Below are 24112 nucleotides of genomic sequence, written 5' to 3'. Positions count from 1 at the left end.
TGGTTCGACAGGATACCGGGAAGCTATCTCAGGAGACTAAAGATCTGATTAAGAAACGGCAAATCATGAGGACGTCTAACTCCATAGATAGAATAGAGCTAGTAGAGCTGTCGAAGATAATAAATAAGCCCAAGGTAGCCGACATCAGGAAGTATTACATGGAGGAACTCGAGCATGATCTAAAGAGCGGAGCAAGCCTAAAAGCAGTGAAGAGGAAACTAGGCATGGGTAAAAACCAGATTTATGCGATAAGAGACAAAGAGGGCAATGTCATTGGCGATATGGATAAGATAGTTAAAGTAGCCTAACAGTTTTACACAAATCTATATAGTAGCGATTGCAATCAGAATGTTACTGAGACAGGCAGTAGAGCACAGGAGGAAGTAAAGAAAGCCTTAGGAGCAACGCAGAAGGGGAAAGCAGCTGGTGGGGATCAGATAACAGCAGATTTGTTGAAGGATGGAGGAGAGATTGTGCTCGAAAAACTAGCCACTCTGTATACGCAATGCCTTGTGACCTCGAGCATACGAAGAGCTTGGAAAAACGCTAACATTATCTTAATTCATAAGAAAGGAGACCTCAAGGACTTGAAAAATTATAGACCGATCAGCTTATTGTCCGTTGCCTACAAGGTATTTACTAAGGTAATCGCTAATAGTCAGGACAACCTTGGATTTTAGTCAACCAAATGATCAGGCAGGCTTTCGTAAAGGATACTCAACAATAGACCACATTCACACTATCGATCAGGTGATAGAGAAATGTGCAGAATATAACGAACCCCTATATATAGCCTTCATTGATTACGAGAAAGCATTTGAGTCAGTAGAAACCTCAGATGTCATGCAGGCATTGCGGAATCGGGGTGTGGAAGAGTGTTATGTGAAAATATTGGAAGATATTTATAACGATTGCACAGCTACTATAGTTCTCCATAAAGTCAGCAATAAAATTCCAATACGGAAAGGTGTCAGGCAGGGAGACACAATCTCGCCAATGCTCTTCACTGCCTGCTTACAGGAGGTATTCCGGGAACTGGAATGGGAACAGTTGGGGATAAGAGTTAATGGAGAATACCTGAGTAATTTGCGATTCGCTGATGACATTGCCTTGCTAAGCCACTCTAGACAAGAACTGCAAAGCATGATCAATCAATTAGACAGGCAGAGCAAAACGGTGGGGCTAAGAATTAACATGCAGAAAACCAAAGTAATGTTCAACAGCCTAGCAAGGGAACAGCAGTTCGCAATTGGTAGCCAAGTGCTGGAAGTAGTAAGAGAATATGTATGTCTATTTAAGGCAGGTAGTGACAGCTGATCCGGATCATGAGAGGGAAATAACTAGAAGAATAAGAATGGGGTGGAGCGCATATGGCAGGTTCTCTCAGATCATGAACGGTAGCTTACCAATATCCCTGAAGAGAAAAGTATATAACAGCTGTATCCTACCGGTACTCACCTATGGGGCAGAAACGTGGAGGCTAACAAAGAGGGTTCAGCTTAAGAACAACGCAGCGAGCTATGGAAAGGAAAATGATAGGTGTAACGTTAAGAGATCGGAAGAGGGAGGAGTGGGTGAGGGAACAAACGCGCGTTAATGATATCCTAGTTGAAATCAAGAGGAAGAAATGGGCTTGGGCAGGGCACGTAATGCGAAGGCAAGATAACCGCTGGTCCTTAAGGGTAACGGAGTGGATTCCAAGAGAAAGCAAACGTAGCAGGGGACGGCAGAAAGTTAGATGGGCGGATGAGAGTAAGAGATTTGCGGGAATACAGTGGCCGCTGCTGGCGAAGGACAGGGTTAAGTGGAGAGACGTGGAAGAGGCCTTTGCCCTGCAGTGGGCGTAGTCAGGCTGAAGATGATGATGATGATGACTGCATACTGGTTCAACTACTCAGCCATTAATATGGCTCACAATGTAACGTGGCCTCACCTGTTAATCCTTATACACCTACCCAACGCAGGATATTCACACCATAACATGTCGTTAGCGCCACCATCTATGTTACTTCAATTAGAAGCCCCTGTGCGGCATCAGCAGGGTAATGTAATGCCACATGGCACAAATCTAATTTTTCTAATATCCTGGGATGAATTCGGATCTGAGCCACTTGTTGAAGCTCCAGTATCGCAGCACTAAAGGTGAATCTTCAAATTTGTTCTTCTCATGCAGAAACTGCAGATTTTTTTACCCTTTACCGTCACATAACCAATTATCACTCATTGTTCCTTCTGCAATAGCTCCACAAGCACTGTTGTGCCGCTTCAGTTAGCTCGTGCCACTGCATTTCAAGATTCATTTTGTTTTTGCCACGAAAGGCTGGAATGGTCTTCACCTCAGAAGGCTATGCTTACTAACCTCTTTTGAACTGGTCTCTGCAGAAATCCATGCATTAAATGACAGTCTAATGTTTCAGGGCAATTACCCAGGGTGAATAACGCTTGCAATAAGGGAGTAATTACTGATTAGCATCCACCCAAGCATAGCCATAAGGCTACAAAGAAAAGCTATACAGGTTCCGCAGAAACTTTGTAGATAAAAGAAAATTCGCCCTGGTGTGGGGTTCGAACTCGGAACCACTGCCTCACTAGGGTAGTAGCACTACCAACCAAGAAAATCTGGATAGCTAGCATGTGGTGGGGCGAGCTCGAAGTGGGGGCGATGTTGGTCTAATATTATCGAGGAATCCCTCAAGGTTGAAATGATTTGTTATAAGGCAGTAATTGCTCATTAGCATCCACCCATACGCAGCCATACGGCTACAAAAGAAAGCTGCAAAGCTTTCCTTGGTAGCTGTGCGGCTGCGTTTGAGTGCTAATGCAGTAATTACTCCCTTATTAGTAAACAGCGAATTCATCAAGCTCCTATTTGCTACGCCATGTCAAATTTCACTGCTCAAGTATTGTTACGTATGAGCGATGAGGTATAGAAATATTAAAATAAATTGAAAGGCTTAGTCACACGCCCACACTGGCAAACCAGTACAATGCTCTCATGCATAATGTGTTCATCAAGAACTTTCCTAATAATCTATTACATGTAATGTCAAGGCATATTTGCACAATAGTTACATTCAGGCTAATTTGCATGCTGTGCACAAGCTAGATCTAGCTAGCTGGATTTGTGCAATGAAAAGTAGTGCATTATTATGCCTATCTGTGTCAGTCTCTCCTTTGTGATTGTCTCTTTAGCTAAGCAATGCATAGACTTCCTAACATGGCTCCTTGAGAATGCTACTTGTATGTTTATGCATGTGACATTCAGGATACTGTTAACGGGGCTGTTGGTTCACCTTAAACCCAGAATCTGTCAACTTCAATCTGCAGCAAAAGGCAGCATTCTTTGGCCTAGCTTCAACTTGGTCTTTTCCAAGTTTTGATGCCTATCGATGCCTCGCTTAATTTCTTTCATTGGAAATCAGACTAGCCGTGAAATAGATATATTTTGCTGAAGATGCTGATGAATAGCAACTCCGAGATTCTATTTAGGTATGTTAAGCGGTACAAACATCAGTTAGCGGCAGCAGTTAGCAATGCTCAGTTTTGCTTGCTACTTAAGAAACTGGGGCTATATCCACGAAAGGGTTTGCAACTTAACGTCAGCTGGCCTGACGTCAGGTGGCGCAGCGGCCATTCGCGTGAGGTGAAACGTGGAGAAACGAGCTGGTTCTAAAGTGAACTGTTTCGTGGATATACCATCTGGTCACCGTTACAATCACTCATACTGTACTACAGTTTAATGATCAGTGGAAACAACTCTTAAATGCTGATTTAAAGTTGTATCCGAGAGCATAGACATGTAAACCTGCCGCATATTTAAATGGCTGCCGCATTTGATTGCCGCATGTGGCAAAATGCCGTATTCTGCGACACTGTAGCTCTCATAATGGAAATCCAATTTTACTAATTCTGCTTGAAATGATATGGTTTGCTTGAGATAACCAGAAATTATGGTCGCCGTATTCTGTTTGCCTGACGAAGCGAAGTATTTTTTCCCTGCCCAAGCCAGGAGCCATCACTAGGTGAACCCTCCAAATTTTTCTTTGCATTTCCTCTCCCTGTAATCCAGTTTACTGGCTCCCAAATCTCATTATGCTGACATTAATGAGAATGTTCTGTGTACACTTTTATGCAATGAATACTGGACACCAACTTTGTTTTGCATTCACAGCGACATTTGAGGATGCTTTGGAGTTGCGCAATTTATACGGCAGCTTGTTCTGTAGTAAGGTTTGCTGACGGGCTAGTTGGTACATATTCATATTTGATAAGCTGTGCACTAAAAAGACATTCACAGGAAAAAAAGGGGGTAGAGACAACATAAAAGAAGCGCAATGGCAGGTTGCGACGGCGATTAGGTTCACACACAGAGTAGCAGCAGCTTGCCTGGACTGATGACAGAGTAAAGAGCCCGTAGTAGGAGATATGTGCTTAAGTAAGGCTTTCTGATTGGCTAATTGGTACATATTCATATTTGGTCGGCTGTGCGCTAAAGAAACGTTCACAGGAAAAAAGGCGGTAGAAACAACAGGAAAGAAGTGCAATGGCATGTTGCGACGGCGATGTCAGCAATGTCAACAATGACTCGCCTTCGACTGAACATCCTACACTTGTTTTCAACGCTGCCTTCTGGCTCCTGCAACTGCAATGTGAGCTCAGGAAAGACTGCTGCTAGAAGAGAACTGATTTCCCAATGTCACTGTGGAGAACAAAGCCATGCACTTTAGCCAAATGACTCACATCTAAGCCCCTTTCCAGCCAGTGAGTTCTATTTATATTTTGGCTGTTATAATTGCCACAAAAACACAACAAAAATAAATCAGTATTGTTGCATTGTCACCGTTCTGTGAAATGGAGAACTGCTTTAGTTACCGACTGTACATGTTCCAAATGGTTAGAAACTTCATAGCTTTCTAGTGTGACTTTGCCTTTGTAATTGACAGCAGTGTGCTAAAATGTGAATTTTTGAAGCATGCACATTTCAGATATGCGCACACACTGTACATTGAATAGATACGCGTCTTTTGCAATACCGTCAGTAGGGAGGCAGGGAGGAGGCCTGCTTACATATTACAGTGACAACTCCTGTGCATTGCTTGGGAAACATTTCTTTTCTCTGTCAGCGTTGTTATTAATCCACAGCAGTGTGCTATTTTGAATTACTGAATTAATTTTTTTAATTTAAGGTATGTAATCTTAGCGATCCGAAAAATGCGATTCTGTAATTATGATGGTTGTTAGCAGCTTGCACTGCAGCCTTGCATGTTCCAGTAAATGTGTTCAGACCGACGAAGAATCTGCAATAAGAATCGCGTAGTCATTCTGAAACCTTTATTGCATGTTTCTCGTGGCAGCATAACTTTCAGTGGAGGGAGTGTAGCTTTTACAAGCACAGTATCAAAATCAAGTGATGGATACGCAGCCGAAAGAACATCATATGCCTCGCGCATTGGTCGCGATAACTGCAACCAATGCCATGAATGCGACTGCCAGCACAATGCCAAGCTCATTTCAGCATTTGGAAAACACGGTGCACGTAGTGAGCTTTAGCAGGGGCACATTTCATTTCTCTGCCTTGACAGAAAAGCACTCGCTCACATTCACTTTCACTGCACAGACACTTATGCACACACCACAAATTCACCGTAAGCAGCTGTTACTCGCAGCTGTCCATTATGATCCTTACAGGAATTAGGAACGCTTCCGACGTCCACAAACGGCTCCAAATAAAATTTGGCGGGGGCTTAGCTTTGGTTAAGCCTGGTCGGTTGCGAAAGCAGGTGTTTTACACTGCATATGCAGCGCCTCTAGTGGGAAGAGCGCGGCGCGCCGTGCCAAGCGGCCGCCGTTTCCCGACGAGCCGAGTTGGTAGCCCGGCTCTCGCTCCTGGTCTGACGTCACGCCATAACGTCACTAGCGCCTAGCGAGAGGAGAGCGCTGTGCCAAGCGAAATCTCTCGACCTATCGATGGGGGCCCCTCCGGTCATCGACAAACCTGCCGTTGCACACTCGTCAGATGGGCACGGGAAACATTGTAACATGCAGCAGTCCGAGTTATCCAAATTTCTGATCTAGGCGGTGGTCGAATTCATGAGGTTTGTGTGCAGCAACTTTTGCTTTACCTGCACAAATGCAGTTCAGTAGAATCTCGTGCAAAAGGACCGGGGTTCGAATCCCGGTGCCACGCAATTCTCCACCGGATTAAAAAAAAAAAACTCCGCGTGTTGATGGAATTGCATAACCAGGCTTGGAGTGCGGCCTGATTTCGGTGACCAGAACTGACAACGCACTTCCTCACCAGAACAGGATTTGGCCACCCTGGTGTAGTACTTGTCCACAACCTTCTATGAACAAACCAATTAACCCTCGGCCCTCAGTCACCAGCGGCTGCGGAGCAACTGACCAAGGCGGCGGTCAGATCTGTGACGCAGCGGAGGGTGCTAAGAATCTCTGGCTCCGGACAGGCCACCATTGGAAACTGAACCTGGCAATGTTTAACCTATCCAGTGAGGCTAGCTTAGCAGTGCTGTTGGAGGAATTAGCCGGTATTAAATGGGATGTCATAGGGCTTAGCGAGCTTAGGAGGACAGATGAGGCGTATACAGTACTAAAGGGCGGGCACGTACTGTGCTAACGTGGATTAGCAGACGGACGAGAACTAGGCGTGGGATTCCTCATTAATCAGGATATAGCTGGCAACATCGAGGAGTTTTACAGTATTAATGAGAGGGTGGCAGCTATCGTAATTAGGCTTAATAAGAGGTACAAGCTGAAGGTGGTGCAGGCCTACGCACCTACATCAAGCCATGATGACGAGATAGTTGAAAGCTTCTATGAGGATGTGGAATCGGCAATGACCAAAGTAAAATCACAGTACACTGTACTGATGGGCGACTTTAATGCAAAGGTAGGTAAAAAGCAGGCTGGAGACAAGGCGGTAGGTGACTATGGCATAGGTTCTAGGAACAGTAGGGGAGAGTTATTAGTAGAGTTCGCAGATAGAAATAATTTACGGATTATGAATACCTTCTTCCGCAAACGAGCAAACAGGAAGTGGACGTGGAAGAGCCCCAATGGTGAGACTAAAAATGAAATAGACTTCATACTGTGTGCACACCCTGGCATCATAGAAGATGTGGAGGTCCTCGGTAAGGTCCGTTGTAGCGATCACAGAATGGTAAGGTCTCGTGTTAGCTTAGATTTGAAGAGGGAACGAAGGAAACTGGTGAAGTGAAAGGCTATTAACGAGTTAGCATTAAGAGGGAATGTAGAGGAATTCAAAATGTCGCTGCAAAACAGATTTTCCGCTTTAACTGAAGAAGACGACCGTAGTGTTGAAGCAATGAATGATAATCTTACAGCTATCGTTACAGAGTGCGCCGCAGAAGTAGGTGGTAGGATGGTTCGACAGGATACCAGCAAGCTATCTCAGAGGTCTAACTCCTCAGACAGGATAGAACTAGCAGAGCTATCGAAGGTAATAAATAAGCGCAAGGTAGCCGACATAAGAAAGTTTAACATGGAGAAAATCGAGCATGCTCTAAGGAACGGAGATAGCCTAAAATCTGTGAGGAGAAAACTGGGCATAGGTAAAAACCAGATGTATGCGCTAAAAGACAAACAGGGCAATGTCATCAGCAATATGGATAAGATAGTTAAATTAGCCGAAGAGTTCTACACAAATCTATACAGTAGCGAATGTAATCATCAAGTTACTGAGGGAGGCAGTCGAGCACAGCAGTGGGACATCCTGCCAGTAACGAAGGAGGAAGTAAAGAAAGCCTTAGGAGCAATGCAAAGAGGGAAAGCAGCTGGTGAGGATCAGGTAACAGCAGATTTGCTGAAGGTGGAGGAGAGATTGTGCTACAAAAACTAGCCACCCTGTATACGCAATGCCTTGTGACCTCGAGAGTACCAGAAGCTTGGAAGAACGCGAACATTATCTTAATTCATAAGAAAGGAGATGTCAAGGACTTGAAGAATTACAGACCAATCAGCTTATTGTCCGTTGCCTACAAGGTATTTACTAAGGTAATCGCTAATAGAGTCAGGACAACCTTGGACTTTAGTCAACCAAATGATCAGGCAGGCTTTCGTAAAGGATACTTGACAATAGACCACATTCACACTATCAATCAGGTTATAGAGAAATGCGCAGAATATAACCAACCCCTATATATAGCCTTCATTGATTACGAGAAAGCATTTGACTCAGTGGAAACCTCAGCTGTCATGCAGGCATTGCGGAATCAGGGTGTAGAAGAGTGTTATGTGAAAATATTGGAAGATATTTATAACGATTGCACAGCTACTATAGTTCTCCATAAAGTCAGCAATAAAATTCCAATACGGAAAGGTGTCAGGCAGGGAGACACAATCTCGCCAATGCTCTTCACTGCCTGCTTACAGGAGGTATTCCGGGGACTGGAATGGGAACAGTTGGGGATAAGAGTTAATGGAGAATACCTGAGTAATTTGCGATTCGCTGATGACATTGCCTTGCTAAGCCACTCTAGACAAGAACTGCAAAGCATGATCAATCAATTAGACAGGCAGAGCAAAACGGTGGGGCTAAGAATTAACATGCAGAAAACCAAAGTAATGTTCAACAGCCTAGCAAGGGAACAGCAGTTCGCAATTGGTAGCCAAGTGCTGGAAGTAGTAAGAGAATATGTATGTCTATTTAAGGCAGGTAGTGACAGCTGATCCGGATCATGAGAGGGAAATAACTAGAAGAATAAGAATGGGGTGGAGCGCATATGGCAGGTTCTCTCAGATCATGAACGGTAGCTTACCAATATCCCTGAAGAGAAAAGTATATAACAGCTGTATCCTACCGGTACTCACCTATGGGGCAGAAACGTGGAGGCTAACAAAGAGGGTTCAGCTTAAGTTAAGAACAACGCAGCGAGCTATGGAAAGGAAAATGATGGGTGTAACGTTAAGAGATCGGAAGAGGGAGGAGTGGGTGAGGGAACAAACGCGCGTTAATGATATCCTAGTTGAAATCAAGAGGAAGAAATGGGCTTGGGCAGGGCACGTAATGCGAAGGCAAGATAACCGCTGGTCCTTAAGGGTAACGGAGTGGATTCCAAGAGAAAGCAAACGTAGCAGGGGACGGCAGAAAGTTAGGTGGGCGGATGAGATTAAGAAGTTTGCGGGGATACAGTGGCGGCAATTGACAAAGGACAGGGTTAAGTGGAGAGACATGGAAGAGGCCTTTGCCCTGCAGTGGGTGTAGTCAGGGTGATGATGATGAGAATCTCAATGATACAAACATGACTGATATGAATTTCAGTATGATACGAAATCTATGGGATTTCCCGGCCGAAATGCATCATGTACAATTTACAGAATTTCAGGCGTTCTGATCACTTCTGCGCCACTACGAATGATATGAATGTGGGAGCCACAACTGTACCTGTGAGCACGGATATCATGATCCCCAGTCGCGCAGTACACCCCATCCCCAGTCGCGTAGCACCAAGCCGCACAGCTGCAGATATAGTCGAACCTCGTTGATTAGGAAATCCGGATAATTCGGACTGCCAACACTATTAGATGCTCAGTAATTTGGATGCTGCTGAGCTTTACCAATGAATTCGGATGCACTCCCTGCTGGAGGCCGGTGTTGCTGTATGAATGACATAGCAAGCGATCTTGCTAATATCTCGTTCGTATCAAATATCACTTCAGATATGTGCCTGTGCATCTCTTAGGTCAAGCAACGGCAGGTGGGACGACGTTCATTGAGCCCTGGCGCCGAAAAATTGTGTGGCCACATATTTTCTGTTGTTTGTCCAGAGTTTTGCACCAGACCACAGGAATAGTAACTCGGGCATGTATCGGCGAGCCAGCTGAGAACAGTTTGCTCAGTTTGGGATGCTGATTAGTGCGTCACTGGGCTTCTCATTTTGTTACCAGAAGGCGTTTGTCTTTCCGGCGCCGATTTGTTTCCTGGTTCCATCCGTGTGAGTCTTCAGTTTGTGTATTGGGGCGAAACTGTGCGCTCCTCACACACTGTTCGCAGTTTTTGCGATGGCGCCTCTTCACACTGATGCCGCCGCTTGTGAGGAGCCTCCACTGCTACAGCATTGCACCGTGAAAGAGGCCACGGAAGCCTTAACTGATCAGGAGTAGTCCTGTGTTAACAGTGCCAAGAGTGTGCACGTAGTATGTATGTGACGTTATTAAAAAAAAATCGTTGCGGCACATTTTCTGTTTCAGCCGCCACGGTGGCTCAGTGGTTATGGCAGTCAGCTGCTGACCCGAAAGACACGGGTTCAATCCCAGCCGCGGTAGTCTGTTTTGATTGAGGCGAAATTCTAGAGGTCCATGTACTGTGTGACGTCAATGCACATTAAAGAATCCCAGGTGGTCGAAATTTCTGGTGCTCTTCACTATGGCGTTCTTCATAGCCTGAGTTGCTTTGGGATGTTAAACCCTCCATAAACCATAAAGGTTTTTGTGAACCTGGTTTTGGCCTAATAAATTGTTAATTGAGACCTTCAGATAATTCGGTCATTTTTCCCTGTCCCTTGAAGTCTAAATTAGCAAGGTTCTAGTGTGAATTCTGGTGGTGGAGACATATTTGTGCGGATGCAGTGCTTCAGCATGCCGGTTTTGTTCCTGTGTGGAAGGTAGAAATTTCCGTTGATGTGTGCTTATATTTTTAGCATACCCATGAGGTTGCCTTTGAGGTTCTACTGCAGAGTCTCTGTTGTGTAGTTTGGCAGCTCTGGAATGACTGTGCTGGTCCTTTAGATCCATTTTGTGAGTTTTTTTTCTTGTCCCAGAGTTGAGTGTCTTTAGCTGGGTTGCACTCTTTTTCCCTGCAGCTACCGTTGTGTGCAGACACTGCTGGAGCCGTACTCCAGGCTATTCTACGACGGTCAGCTTCTGAGCTGCGTGGGCGTTCGGGACCGGTGGAACCTGCCAGACTTCCCAGTGTTCTTTCACGGGGTGCGCGGATGCGCCCTGAGGGAAGGCTCGTGCCCTTCATGGTGAGTGAATGAGGGATGTAGGCTGATGCCTTGACGCCACTGTCTGGCCACTTGCTTTCTCAGCTGTGCATGCAGTCACGTTTGATTATCAGAGCTGACGCACAACTTAATAATATTGCTAATACGATAGCCTCAAGGCAGAAAATCCGGCGGTGGCGCTGCGAGTGAAAAATCCCCATAGAAACAACCTAGGTGGGCCACCTCCAATTGATGTCTCCAACCTTTTCCTATTCATTTTTTTCTCCAACATTTTTGCCAACCTTTCATTACAAGGAAGGCTGACTGTCGAGGAGACCCCTGATCTGCTGTTGATGTGTGATCTGCAGTGAAAAGAATAGTTGAACCTCGTTGTAACGAAGCTTAAGGGGCCCAGCGATTACTTGTTATATCTGTAGTTTCGTTATAACCCGTGTTGACCGAGCTTCTAAGAGGAATAGTCATTTCTTCATTATATCCATTATTTCGGTGTAAACATTTTTGTTATAACGAGGTTCAACTGCGGTATATTTGTTGGGCACAAACATGATTGCTCTTTCTCAGCAGTTTACGGTAAACACCGTTGACTAAGTGTAGATTTTCTGGGTAGATAAGCATATTGTCACCGACAAACGGGTGAAGAAATAGCCCAGGTTTTAATTAGACGAGGTGGGCGTGCCAGCCAGCAGGCAGCTCGAGCGAGGAAGACGACGATCTTCGATCACCTCGAATGCCCAAGGCTTGGCAAGTCCCTGCTTAAACAGTTCGGCCGCGGTACGGCGCCACTGATTGGTCGGACGGTGGCAATATTGCTTATGCATGGGTGCAGAGCCTAATGTACCATTCCACTTTTTTGTTTGTTTGTTTTTTGAAGATGTTATATAAGAGCAACATCTGCAATCAAGACCTTTTAGTTTGGCACCAGCCTAGCATAGTAGCTGGCCTAACATAAGTTTGGCAGATGATCTGTTCAGGTCACTGGGGGTCTCTGATTAGTGCTTTTTTTTTTTGGTTTGAAATGAATTCAAAGCGAATAGTAATTTTCTCAGCATAATTTCAAAGCAAACATTTTTAGTGCTTCTGGCACACAGTTCTGGCAGACAAAAAAGTTTGAACAGAAGCCATTTTCAGTATCGTGTTGTATTTTTCTAACACACAAGTCCATTACATAAAAAAAAAAGAGTGAGTTGAAGCTTTGTCAAACTCGTTGAAGCTGTGTCAACTTTCTGCCAAAGTTGCGGTTGGAAATTGAGGGAATTGACCTACATGAGGTGCCGGCGTACTTGCTGGGTCTGAGACCTATATGTCGGGTCTCTGACTGCTGCTTTTAAGCTAGACTCCACGACACCTGCTAGGCGTACACACTGCATGCTCTGCGCCACCCTGTGCCAGGCAATGGAATGAAGATGGGTGACGGAGGCCTTACAGCAGCGCGACGAGCATCCTCTGCATCACTCGTAGCACCGTGGCATGGCAGCTGCTGCACCATCCCTGTGCAGTTTTTCTTTTCAGTTGTTTTTATTGGTTTCCCTGGCCAGGCTGCCTGTTACGGGAATCTTGGCGGAGCTCTCTCACTGGACACTTTCGCTTCTGAAGTGGAGTCGCTTTCCCTGTTGGCCAGTGGTCTTTCTGTTCTTTCTCTCTCTGCTCGCGACAGCATCCCTTCATTTTCTCCCCATACTTCTTCCCTTCTTTCTGCCATTACTGCTCCTCTCTTGTCTCTCATCTCTCTCTCTCCTGGCCGCTTCGATCAGTGACCTTGGACGGACCTCATCCATGCGATGGCTCATGGTTGGCTTCATAAAACTGCTCGCACTACAATGAATTTTTGGTCCCCTTTGAGTTCAGGTTATCGAGAGTTGATTGCATAGTGAGGTATGCACAGGCGTTTGTCTGTTGACTGCTGGGTGTTTTCTGCCCAGGTTCAACCCATCGGAGGTGGTGCAGGTGACGCGGTACCTGCAGCGTGCGTTTGGGCCCTGGGGCCTGCTGCCCGAGCAGGTGGGCGTGGTGACCCCCTACCGCAAGCAGGCGCAGAAGCTGCGCTGCCTCATGAACTCCCTCGACCTGCCCCCCTGCAAGCTGGGCTCGGCCGAGGAGTTCCAGGGACAGGAGCGCACTCTCATCATCGTCTCGACGGTTGGCACCACAGCTCTTGCATTCTAAGCAGTGTCTCCACAATCGCTGGCTTCCTTGCGCTGCGATTAGGGCAGAGATTATTGCATTTAATTTATACACGCTGCCATCGGGCTTTTGGAGTTGCATAGCTGCAGTTGCATCTGTCTTTTCTTATTGTTAGTAACCCTTCTTTGAGCATTCCATTCTTAGCTCCATTTTGCTTAATTCTGGAGTGCATTCTAACATGTTTTTTGGACAAGGGCACAAACTGGGTTAGTGCACCCACCGATGTGGTTGCTGTGTGGTTCAGCCGCTGGCTTCAAGGACAATGGATTGAATCCTGGCCGTTAAATCCCACATTCCACATGAATCAGTAACCCCTCCATGCTTTCACTACTACCTGTTGTCGTTTTTATAACTGCTGTTGATGGTGGTTATTGCTACTGTAAAATAGTTTCATGCTTCCACTGAAAGGGGTTGCTTAGGCACTTTTCTGCTCTTCTGCCTTTAGGTGCGAGGGAGTGAGGCCATGTCTGGAGATGGTGGCGGTCGAGGCCTGGACTTCATCTTCTGCCCCAGGCGCTTTAATGTCGCCATCAGCCGAGCCAGTTCCATGCTGGTGGTCGTGGGCAACCCCGACGTGCTCACCCTGGTGAGGACTTGTCCGCTGTCAATCTTAGCTATGTGAAAGCAGTCGGAATGTTGTGCCCCCTGGTGTGTGACTATAACGTGCGGTTACGATCCAATCAACCGTGGATATTCACGTTCAGGTCTCCCGACGTCTTGTACCAGAAATGATTGCCCTTCTTGCATTCGAGGGTAAAAACCAGGGGTTCTCAAACTGAGTTTTAGGGAACCTTTGTGCTCCTTGGGGTGCTTGAATCCCCGAGCACCAAAATCCATGCGTGCCTCAACACCCACGTTTTCTCTTACCCGCATTATTTTCGGATTGACCATGATGTAACTAGATGTGTGCGAATATCAGATTTTTGGTTACAAAGTAAATATGAATAACAAAAAATTAGCTGACGATTACGCTACTCGGTAATGCAGTTTTTGAGCACAGCTACTGCAGTACTTGAATCATAGGCAGCCATATTCAGAACATGCAGTGCTGAACAGAGGTGGCTGTGGGTTTTGGCTTGGGCAGCGTGCACAGCTATCCACCACCACTGAGCCTCTCTTTAGGCGATCGGACAGCAGCAGCACACACTACTGACAACTTCTCAGGTCCCTGCCGCGGAGCTTGTTTTCACGCTATCGCAGTCTTTCATCCTTCGTCACGCTCTTCGTTCGCTCTCTTTCATCCTGTACTGTGCTCGTCGTTCACTCGCTCAGTGCAAGAACACAATTAAAGAAACACCAATTTTAAAACAGTTTAAGAGCTGTGCTTTAAAAATTGGGGCAAGTCAAACCGAGTATTTCTCAATAATTCGTATATCAGTACGTGATAATCACTTGTACAAAACACAGTTACAAAAAGAAACAGATATTGCACAAACAAATTTTGTTTTCAACCATCATCAGCATAATCTACAATTAAATAAGAAAGGCAATAAATAAGAAAGGGATAATCAAGTAGTGGTAATAGTAATAAACTTTATTTTGTAGACTAATTCCTTCTTTACAGTTCTTTGGATAACATCATGGAAAATGTGTCATTATTAGTCTGCGCGTGCTACATAGCACCATAGCACCCGCAGCTCCGTGCAGAAATCTCTGGAGGTGTACTGAGGGAAAGCCAGCTTCTTGAGTCGCCCGGAGTTGTCTGAAGTTCGATAAGACCTGCGGGGAAGCTAACCTCCGGAGATGTTTTGAGGAAAAGCAAGCTTCTTAAGTCACCCGGTATATATCCCGAAGTTTGATCTATTCGATGTGACGACTGATTTTAAGGCAGAAGCCTTTAATGCCTCATCGTTGTAAGCAGGAGTTGTCGACAGAAATGCCGCGCTTTTCATTTGGTCGAAATGGTCGTGACGTCACAGTGCGCGAATTTCAAACGAGGCCAATTGTACTTTGGCTAGTAATCATGCAACCAATTAAAGGGATGGTATAGTGATTCTCCAAGCAAAATAAATAAATAAATGAAATCGAGTAGGAAATTGGACAAGTTGGGGAATCGAACCAGGGTCTCCGGAGTGCGAGACGAGCATGCTAACCACTCCTCCATGCCAGCTCGATGGTTTGGAATGAACAAAGGGTCGTCTAGTGAATAAAGTGTCTTCGTTCACTCCCATCTTCCTCCCTTCCCTGACGGAAAAATAAAAAACAATAAAAAAATTAAAAATAAAAATTAATTAAAAAAGAAATCAACGCAAACCAGTGCGCAAGGAAAGGCTTTCGCCTTGCAGCACTTTAGAGAGCCAAAGTGCCCCCTGAATTTTTTTGTATGATGTAGTGGTCCATTTTTCTACACATGTACGTTGTAGCTTTGCATTGCTCCAAAATTATTCGATCTAACAGAGTTCAATATAATTGGGTTCAACTGTATTCGCAAACTGTTCGAAGTATCGAATATTCGCTTCCACCTAGCTGTAGCTTTTCACGCTACAGCGAGCCACTACGAGTTGAATTTGGTCAGCTGTGGAGGGCCTGTGCATTTGCATGCTCTTGCGTGATTCCTCAGCATTTTCGGAAGGCAAGTGAGAGCTCTTTGAGGCTAAAAGAATTGGGAACATCCAGTATACATTAAATGGATATCTACATATCACTCTGCTGATGGTTTACATTCGTTAGGGTGGGACTGCCTCTCACCTAGCCTGCTTATGCACAACACAGAGGACATCTTGTGTGGCTGTGGGATTATTTCAGCATGGCACCACCAGCTCTTACAGCCATGTGTTTTAATCACTGTTTGATTTTAGAGTGGAAGAAAGGACAAAAAAAACTACTGATTAGTGTTCTTGAAATTGCTTGCGTTTTTGATGAGACATAACCATTTGGTAACTTGCATGTGTTTTCGAGCGCGGCCAGTGTTGCTCCTTCTTTGTTTTTCATCTGAGCTCACTGTATGGACTTAGTATTTTTTACTTTTTTTTTTTTTTTCAGGACACCAACTGGAAGTCTCTTATAGACTACTGCAGGGCACACAAGACCTGCAATGGCCTGACGGCTGATCTAGTGGTGCCACTGCCCCACTAGGCCTCTGTCAAAGGGACCAGTAATAGGTTAGGACGGAGGATAAGTGCCTGACATACAGCCGACATATGTATAAACAACATACAGCTCTATGGCTACATCTCATATAGTTATCATCTAATTTATGCATAGATCATAACGTATATAAATAATAGATGTAAATATGTGAATATAAATGAAATAATGTCGATCACAAATAGGCCTTACGTATTTTCCTTTCCTTGAACTGAATAACAATTTTATTAGTTTTGACACTGCCTCATGACCTCTCTTGTTTCAGAATTTCTTCAATGTCTCAGTCTCATTTGTTTATGCCGTGTGGATTTTGCGGAACAATTTCCAAACTGCTTTTTCAGGCTCCGATTATGTGGGCTTGTACTAGTACCTTTTGGGTTTTGTTGAGTCTTCATCCTTGTAAGAGCCTGTACACATTTACAACTGATATTTTTTTGCTTTGCTTTTTTTGTTGGACTGAATTAAGTGCAAGCAAGTATCACTGCCACAGTCAGCGTACTTTTTGCCAACGCAAAAGGCGCTATGCTTACCGTATAAACGCGTGTAAGGGCCGCACTTTTTTTTCCAGATTTGAGGGCCAATTTTCGGGGTACGGCCCATACACGCGATTTGAGAAAAACAATTTTTTTTTAAGTAAAAACTCGCCTATCAGGGAATGAGCGGCGTTTATTCTGCGTCCAATCGTCACTCGCCGAGTATTTCGACTCTGAGCTGGTGCTGTGCTCTGGTGCACGCTCATTCCAAAAGAAGCCACGCAGCACTTCAATGCATAGCCATTGTTTCGCACATCCGTGACACAAGAGAGCAGCTCTTCTTCCATTTCGGGAAACTCGCACGGCTTGCCTCGGAAAGCGGGCTTTTTGCAGCTTGTGTTTCTCAATGCATCAGGTTGCACCATCATAAGACGCACTACTCGGCCACATCGAATTTCCAGCCCGCCGCATGCTTTCGTGTTCGGGAGCTAACTCCCAGCTGTGTAGCTATTAAGGTGCTTGCCCATCGTGCTAAAACTGCAAAGCTCGGCGGCAGCACGCGAAAGCTACAACCACCACAACTACAGCGAGCGCGCTAACACGCCACAAAAACAACAAAAGGCTGGAGCTCCTGGAGCTGGCGATGCTGATGTGGATGTGGATGACGGGAGGTTGCGGTGGAGAAAAAAGTTTACGATGATGACGATGATGACCGCGGCCTCGGGCGCCATCCATGGACGGCACTTGGAAGCTCCTGTGCGCGTGGGTGGCCTCCGGGATCAAGCGCACTTTTGCTGGCAGCCGGAGCTGATCACGGAGGCCATGGGTCGTGGAAAGTTCGGGTGCGGCCCTTACACGGATTTATTTTTTTTTAAACATTTCCTTTGGAAAACGGGGTGCGGCCTATACACGGGTGCGGCCCTTACATGCGTTTATATGGTATATTCGAAAGGATTCAGTGTGCAGACAGATTGGCTTGGATAGTCGGGGCAATTTGTATGCCTCCTTGTTACTCGAGGTAATGAGGTTTTGAGATGGTGTACGATAAAGAGCACGCGATTTTATAGGTAAGCTTGACAGAAGCTGCGTCCATCATGGATGGAACAAGAGAACAACAATGCTTTATGTGGGATGCAAGGGGGGGGGGGGGGGGGGGGGGGGGGGGGGGGGGGGGGGGGGTTCACTTCCCACTTATTCCTGTTTGTCTGCACAGCCTTCATCGTTTTGGGAAGCGTTCTCTGCCGTTGCCTTGCCTGGAGTATGGTGTGGCCAGAATCAAGTGTAGCACTGAGCAGTGGCTAAAAGGCATGCATTGTGGTGCGCTAGCTTTGAGGGCATGTAGACTGCTTGCTAATGGCCTCATTTTTCACATTTTTGTAGGCCAAGTTTCGAGATATCTGGATTTCATTATAAAAAACCCTCCTGATAAGCGATGACAACTGAATGGCATGTTTTGTAGCTTACAAAATGAATAACTTTAACCGATATTTTGAGGTGCGAGAGTTAATGAGGGTTTACTGTATCGTGCTTTTCACTGACATAATACATTTTGGCACTGATGGTGTGCACTGTGGTGCAGACATGTTCTGTGTGGACATGACAAAAGGTAACCAGTTGAATGCAAGCTGATGGCTTGCATGCGGAACGTGACACAAAATGATTGTTTTTTTAAGCAAACTTTCCGAATGAAGTGATTGTGTTTTTATGGTCAAATTTCAATTGTGCGACCATTTCTTGGTTGCTGAAAGTTTGAAAAATCTAGTCGATGAGGTATGCATTTCAGGGTAAATGCGTAGTCTCTGCAATTGAATATTGCATTTTACCTTCACGGTTACTTGCTGTGCAAACTGTGTGGAACCATGCAAATGTCATTGAATTTTCTTCATATCTTCATACCAGTGGCAGCTGCAGTTCATTTAGGTGGACTTAGTGTAAGGACTCTCTTCCATGTATAAAATTCCATCTGTACATTTGTATTTTTGTATGCAATTTTATCTGCTTGCTAATAAATTTACATTTTTTATATAGTGTTGAGGGTGCTCAGTTACTAAGCCGGAGGACCCAGGGCCAATCTCGGCAGCAGCGGCCACAGTTTGATGGAGGTGAAATGCAAAACGTGCCCTCAGGCTTTGTATAGTCGGTATATGTTAAGGACCACCAGGTGGTTTAAATTAATTCAGAGCTCACCACTGCAGCATGTCGCTTTGGAACATTAAGCCTTAAAATTTACAGTTTATATTATTCGCCGCCGCGGTGGCTTAGCGGTTACGGTGCTCGGCTGCTGACCCGAAAGACGCGGGTTCGATCCCGGCCGCGGCGGCTAGAATTTCTTTGGAGGAGAAATTATAGAGGCCCGTGTACTGTGCGATGTCAGTGCACGTTAAAGATCCCCAGGTGGTCGAAATTTCCGGAGCCCTTCACTACGGCGTCTCTCATAGCCTTAGTCGCTTTGGGACGTTAAACCCCATAAACCAAACCAGTTTATATTATTCCAGTTTTTGTTATATGGGTGTACAAGTGTCATATTTTGACTCAAATACCTTCAAGCACAGCTAAATTGAAAGCATCCTTTTCCACAGAACTTCGCAAAGGAAATGTAGTTTATTGAACAGTGCCACATGTTCTTTTATTTGAAGGGGGAGTTTCGGAGGTGAAATTTTTTTTTTGCCGTAAAGGGATGAAGTTTGGCACATTTATTGGGAAGTGCACTAAATGATATAGTACAAATTAATCTTGTACTGTCAATTTGCACATGATAAAATTTTTGTGCTTCATGCTCTACCGAACTGGCAGAAAGCTTGTCATGACAAAACATGGTAGGAGCCTAAAATTTCTCTGAACTTTTAGCCAAAGGAATGATTGATGGAGTGACTTTCTCCAAATATTTTCATCAACCTCTCTTTTTGTTTACGCAGAACGTCATGTCCATGCTTGTATAATGCACTGATTATCGTCGTGTTAAACTAGTTGCAGAGTAAAAAAATCAAAGTAATTCAGAAATGCGGGAATGTCACTGCATAGAGAATTTGTCGAGAAATACAACACAGTAAACCTCGCCGAAATCCGTCAAACTATTATCGTGCTGCGCTTTCTGCTAACAGGGCAGTCTGGTCAAAAAACACTTTAGGAAAACTGTCACTGAAGTTGGACAAGCATGGTCTCTCATGGCAGTTGCTTTGTAGAGGCTGCTGCATTTTTAGAGTTTTTGCACTTATTTTTTATTGCAGACGTGTCGTTCTAATGTGAGAACTCTGATGAAGCAAACTTTCCAGTGATATTGAACTTCTCGCGAGCGGATGTGCAGAAGCCGAGGTATCGTGCTCGGAAATAGGTAACTTTTGTGGAGATTTCAGTCAGGCTTTTTGCTACCCACGGTCACAAAACCATTTTTTAGGGTCACTTTGGTACTTATTTTTTTGGGGTGGGATTGAAAAGGCCATGTAGATTCCGAATCTGCTGTTTTCTAAAAATTCAACTTTTTACGAGCTTTTCACCGTTTGAACATCACATCCTTCCTTGAGTATGCCCTGTAGAGAAAGTATTGTTACAGCGTCATGCAAATATGTCTAGTGAGCTTACTGAGTGCCATCATGAAAGAATAAGTTGCTCAAAATGTTGAGCAAGGAATTTCATTTTTACACTGTTTCTACCAGACACTGAAAAGTGTTTACTAGACTCTCTAGTGGCCGGTACTATGTGCACTTTTTGCTGGAGCTCATTGCTGGTGGAACACAACTAGGGCTTCCGTGAAACTGGCAAGAAGCAGCAGCTTTGGCAAAACAAGGAGCAGGATCATCCCTTGCACAGTGCCTCACTAAACTGCATCCTCTACAAGTTCTGACAGAGAAAGGGCTTTAACAACATTACAGGGGTGAAAGTGTCCTGTCGTTTATACCTTAAGCATGCACCTATTTCAAAGATCATGAGCCAACTAGCCCATGAAAAAGTCTTACCTCTACAATTTGTGGCACACTGTTCTCGCACCAAAGTGGTTTGGTTGCACCACTTTACAGGTGGGTATCGATTTCATTGCATCTATTGACACTGTTACATTGCTGCCATAAGGCAAGCGCGCATTGGCTGAAGATTACGTTTCTCGGTAATGAGACTTTTGAGCGCAGAGCTGCACTATATATAGAACACAGTGGAAAGGAACATATCGTATATAGAGCGGAAACAGCTCTGGGCTTCAGCTTGGGCAGCTCACTCAGCATTCCGCCGCCCCTGAGTGTTTTATGCTGTCTCCAAGGCTTCATGAAGCTTCTGTCTTAAACTTTTTCTCCCAAACACCCTCCCATCACATGTCCAAAATATGGAGATTTCTAAACTCGCAGGGCAGTTATGGGCGTGTAATGCAGATTTTGAGCATTTGCTGGGGTGTGAGAGCAAAGAATTTTTCATAGACCCATTTGGTATTAAGAGTTTTATTTATTTTAATGTAGTGTTGGCTGTGGGATTACCTAAGTGTTGTTATATGCTAAACGTCTTGGTTTAAACTGTGTTAATCTTATTGTCAGTCAAGGATACTGTCATATTGCCTCAGACGGAAGATCGTGCCTGTGTAATGGAGACAAGTTCACAATTATCAAGCCGCATTAGGGCCATGCATGAAGAATTCTGTAGTCAGTTTGTTTGATGGAAGTCTGGCTGAGTGCTCACACACAATTGCACGCTGACTCGTCACCAGGAGAACGTCGCTTCTGATTACAAGAAGCTGGCTACCCAAACCACAGTGCATTCGAATGAATCTTCTAGCAGAAAGTAGTCTTTCTGAACACGGGCACCCATGTTTGTTCTTTTTCTCCCTGCGTCAGCCACGTCTTCTCATTGGCTCCTCTCTCCTGGGGGCCTCCTCACTCAGTGAACAGTTCATTGCTGCTCCGCCCGCAGATGCTTAATTCACTCAGGGAAGGCAACGGCCCTTGAGAGGTCCTGAAAACACACGACTATCGCGCCAAACTCCCTCACTCTACAACCCGCGGGTCCCGTTTCGGGATGGTGGTGGAATCTGGTGCTCTTCAAAGGGCACTCACTGGTGTCCCGCGTCTTCTGGTCAGCTGTCCAGCACCTGTTCGTCGACCCCCTCGCCAGTTTGAACAGCTGTGCCGCATGTGTTCGCTGCTGGTTTGATTGCTGGCACGTGCACACGCGTGCACTTACACACTGTGCTTTTTTGCCCGCACTTAAGTACAACGGAACCACGTGCGTGACGAGAAAGCTCTGTGCTGTGGACGATGGCAGCGCAAAACTCTTGAATGAGCTAATAGCTCACACTGTAAAAATGTGTTAGGTAAAAGTTATCATAAAGAAAGCACCGGTGCACTGCATTTTCACATGTACTGATAAAAGTGCAGACTCTGCAGACTTTCTTCAGGGGTTTTTCCGCTGGAAAAAAACTTCCAGCTGGACATGATTTGTAGTTCAATAATCCATCTGGAATTGGAGGTTTCCAACTGGAAAGGTAAAATTTTCAGTTCAGTAATCCAGTTGGGAATGTGAGCTTCTCTTTCACCTGGCTAGCATCTGCCAAAACCTATGTAAAGCCACGTTTCAAAAGGTGAAGTGCAAAAGGTGCCTGTGTGATATGCGATGTCGGCACACGTTAAGAACCCCAGGTGGTCTAAAAATATTCCGCATCTCAACAACTGCGGTATTCCTTATTACGGTATTCCGGTATTGTGCGTCGCTTTGGGACATCAAACCTCACAAGTTAAAATTTTTATAGTAAAAGCTTTACGTCATGACCGAAGCTGTAAAAGCTGGGCTACCGCTGAAGCCTTGACCTTTAATAAATAAATGAAATATATATTGCCATGACTGGACGCTGCATGAGAGCACTATGCTATTGCCGCAGCCAATTGTGCCTCTCAACACACACTCGCTGTGCATTGCACGTTGTCATCTTCATGTGCGAGCAGATCAGATCAGCTTAACCGCGATCGGAGCTTAACCAGAGTGTAATATAGTCTCCAGACGTGCCGACAAGCCCGCAACACAAAACCATGAGCATAGTCGGGCTAAACACATGCTTTCATACGTCTGCTCTGTTTAACTACGTTAAAACCCTGTGAACCAACCATCTTACGGCATGTTGGATGGTGCTGCACATCATTTCAGGTATGCAAGCACTAAGCGACCAAGTTGAAATCAGCGGCATGTTTTTGGTTGCATAAGCTTGTTCAGGTACGCTGCATGTTTCTGTTGGGTGCGTGCGATTGTATGCACGAGTGAAAAAAAATGTTGGCGAGTTCAAGAGCCTGTAAAGTGAACTATTTCACCATGAGCTATGTGTTTATGAAAGACCCCAAGGTGATTTAAATTTGTAGTAAGGCAATTGGCATCGACCAAAGTGCATTTGTGTGGCTACAAAGCAAGGCTATAATAGCTGTATAGCTTTGATTTTGACGTTTTTGTGAAGTTTAAGGTAAGTCTTCCAAGTTTCTACGAACGCTGTACAGCTTTCCATGTAACCATTTGGCTGTGCTTGGGGGATGTTAATGAGGTTCACTGATATGGCTTTGCCCTGCCATCTGCCAACTGCACAGGACACGTGATGGTCCAGAGTCAACCTCTAGACCAGGAGAAATTATCCTTCAGCTGTGAAGTTTCTGTAGAAGCAGTAGTACACTTTTCTTTTTTTTTTTTTGGTAATACGGTTGCACTTCGATGGATGGTGATGCTAATGAGTAATTACTCTTATTATTCCTACCATTAGTTCAAATTGGTAGCAGAATTTGCATTTTTTTAATAAAAAAAAATGGCGGCACTTCGAGCAGCAAAAGTGCAGTGTAAATCAAATCGAGCCAATTCCATTCCGGAACTTGCCAAAATTTGAATGTTCGTGCTCACCATTAATTTTGTGAGCTTATTTTCTTATTGCACATTTCACATAGAGATGCAATAAATTAGATGGAATTAACCTTCATAGCACAGTGCTGATACTATGTAATGAAAAAGTTATTTACGGAGCAATACTGCAATGTTCTGAACTGTCTAAATGAGGCGTCACTGTATATAAACAGTTGTGGAGAATGAGTATTGTTACTGGTTTCTAATTTGCCAATCTGTCTGGTAATAAATTGGCCCTAGCACGCATAGCTCTGCTTATCTGAATGTCTGTTGACTGTTAACCCGAACTGAAGTAGCAGTTGCTCATAAGGAGTGTTTTATCGTGTACATGTGTGCACATGCTTAAGGTACTGGCATTTGGTATAGCTCTCCAGAGACCATGGTTCACAGAAGTGTTGAACGGATCTACTTGAACACATCTACTTTCACCACAACCCCTTTCTTGCGCTGTATGTGGGGCATGGATGTAAATGCTAGTTCACTATAGATATGCCAGGTATGCTCGAAAGGCAAACTGCCGGCATGTCAATAATACTTTTT

General features: G+C 44.9%; 1 protein-coding gene across 1 annotated transcript in view; it reads left to right on the top strand.

Moving 5' to 3' along the window:
• The window catches only part of LOC149371434 (RNA helicase Mov10l1-like), a 67870-nt gene extending 51378 nt beyond the window's left edge, over window positions 1-16492 (top strand). The window contains exons 16-19 of the mRNA XM_089565669.1: window positions 10839-11003; window positions 12902-13118; window positions 13609-13749; window positions 16146-16492. Of these exons, the coding sequence (XP_089421795.1) occupies window positions 10839-11003; window positions 12902-13118; window positions 13609-13749; window positions 16146-16238 (616 nt within the window). The 3' untranslated portion in view covers window positions 16239-16492. The remainder of the gene's footprint in view (window positions 1-10838; window positions 11004-12901; window positions 13119-13608; window positions 13750-16145) is intronic.
• Window positions 16493-24112: the final 7620 nt, after the last annotated feature.

Source organism: Amblyomma mixtum, chromosome 1 (genome assembly GCF_055824585.1).
Source record: "Amblyomma mixtum isolate Tamu chromosome 1, ASM5582458v1, whole genome shotgun sequence".
Taxonomy (NCBI): domain Eukaryota; kingdom Metazoa; phylum Arthropoda; class Arachnida; order Ixodida; family Ixodidae; genus Amblyomma; species Amblyomma mixtum.
The sequence above is the reverse complement of the archived record's forward strand: the minus strand, read 5'-3'. Positions and strand labels throughout refer to the sequence as shown.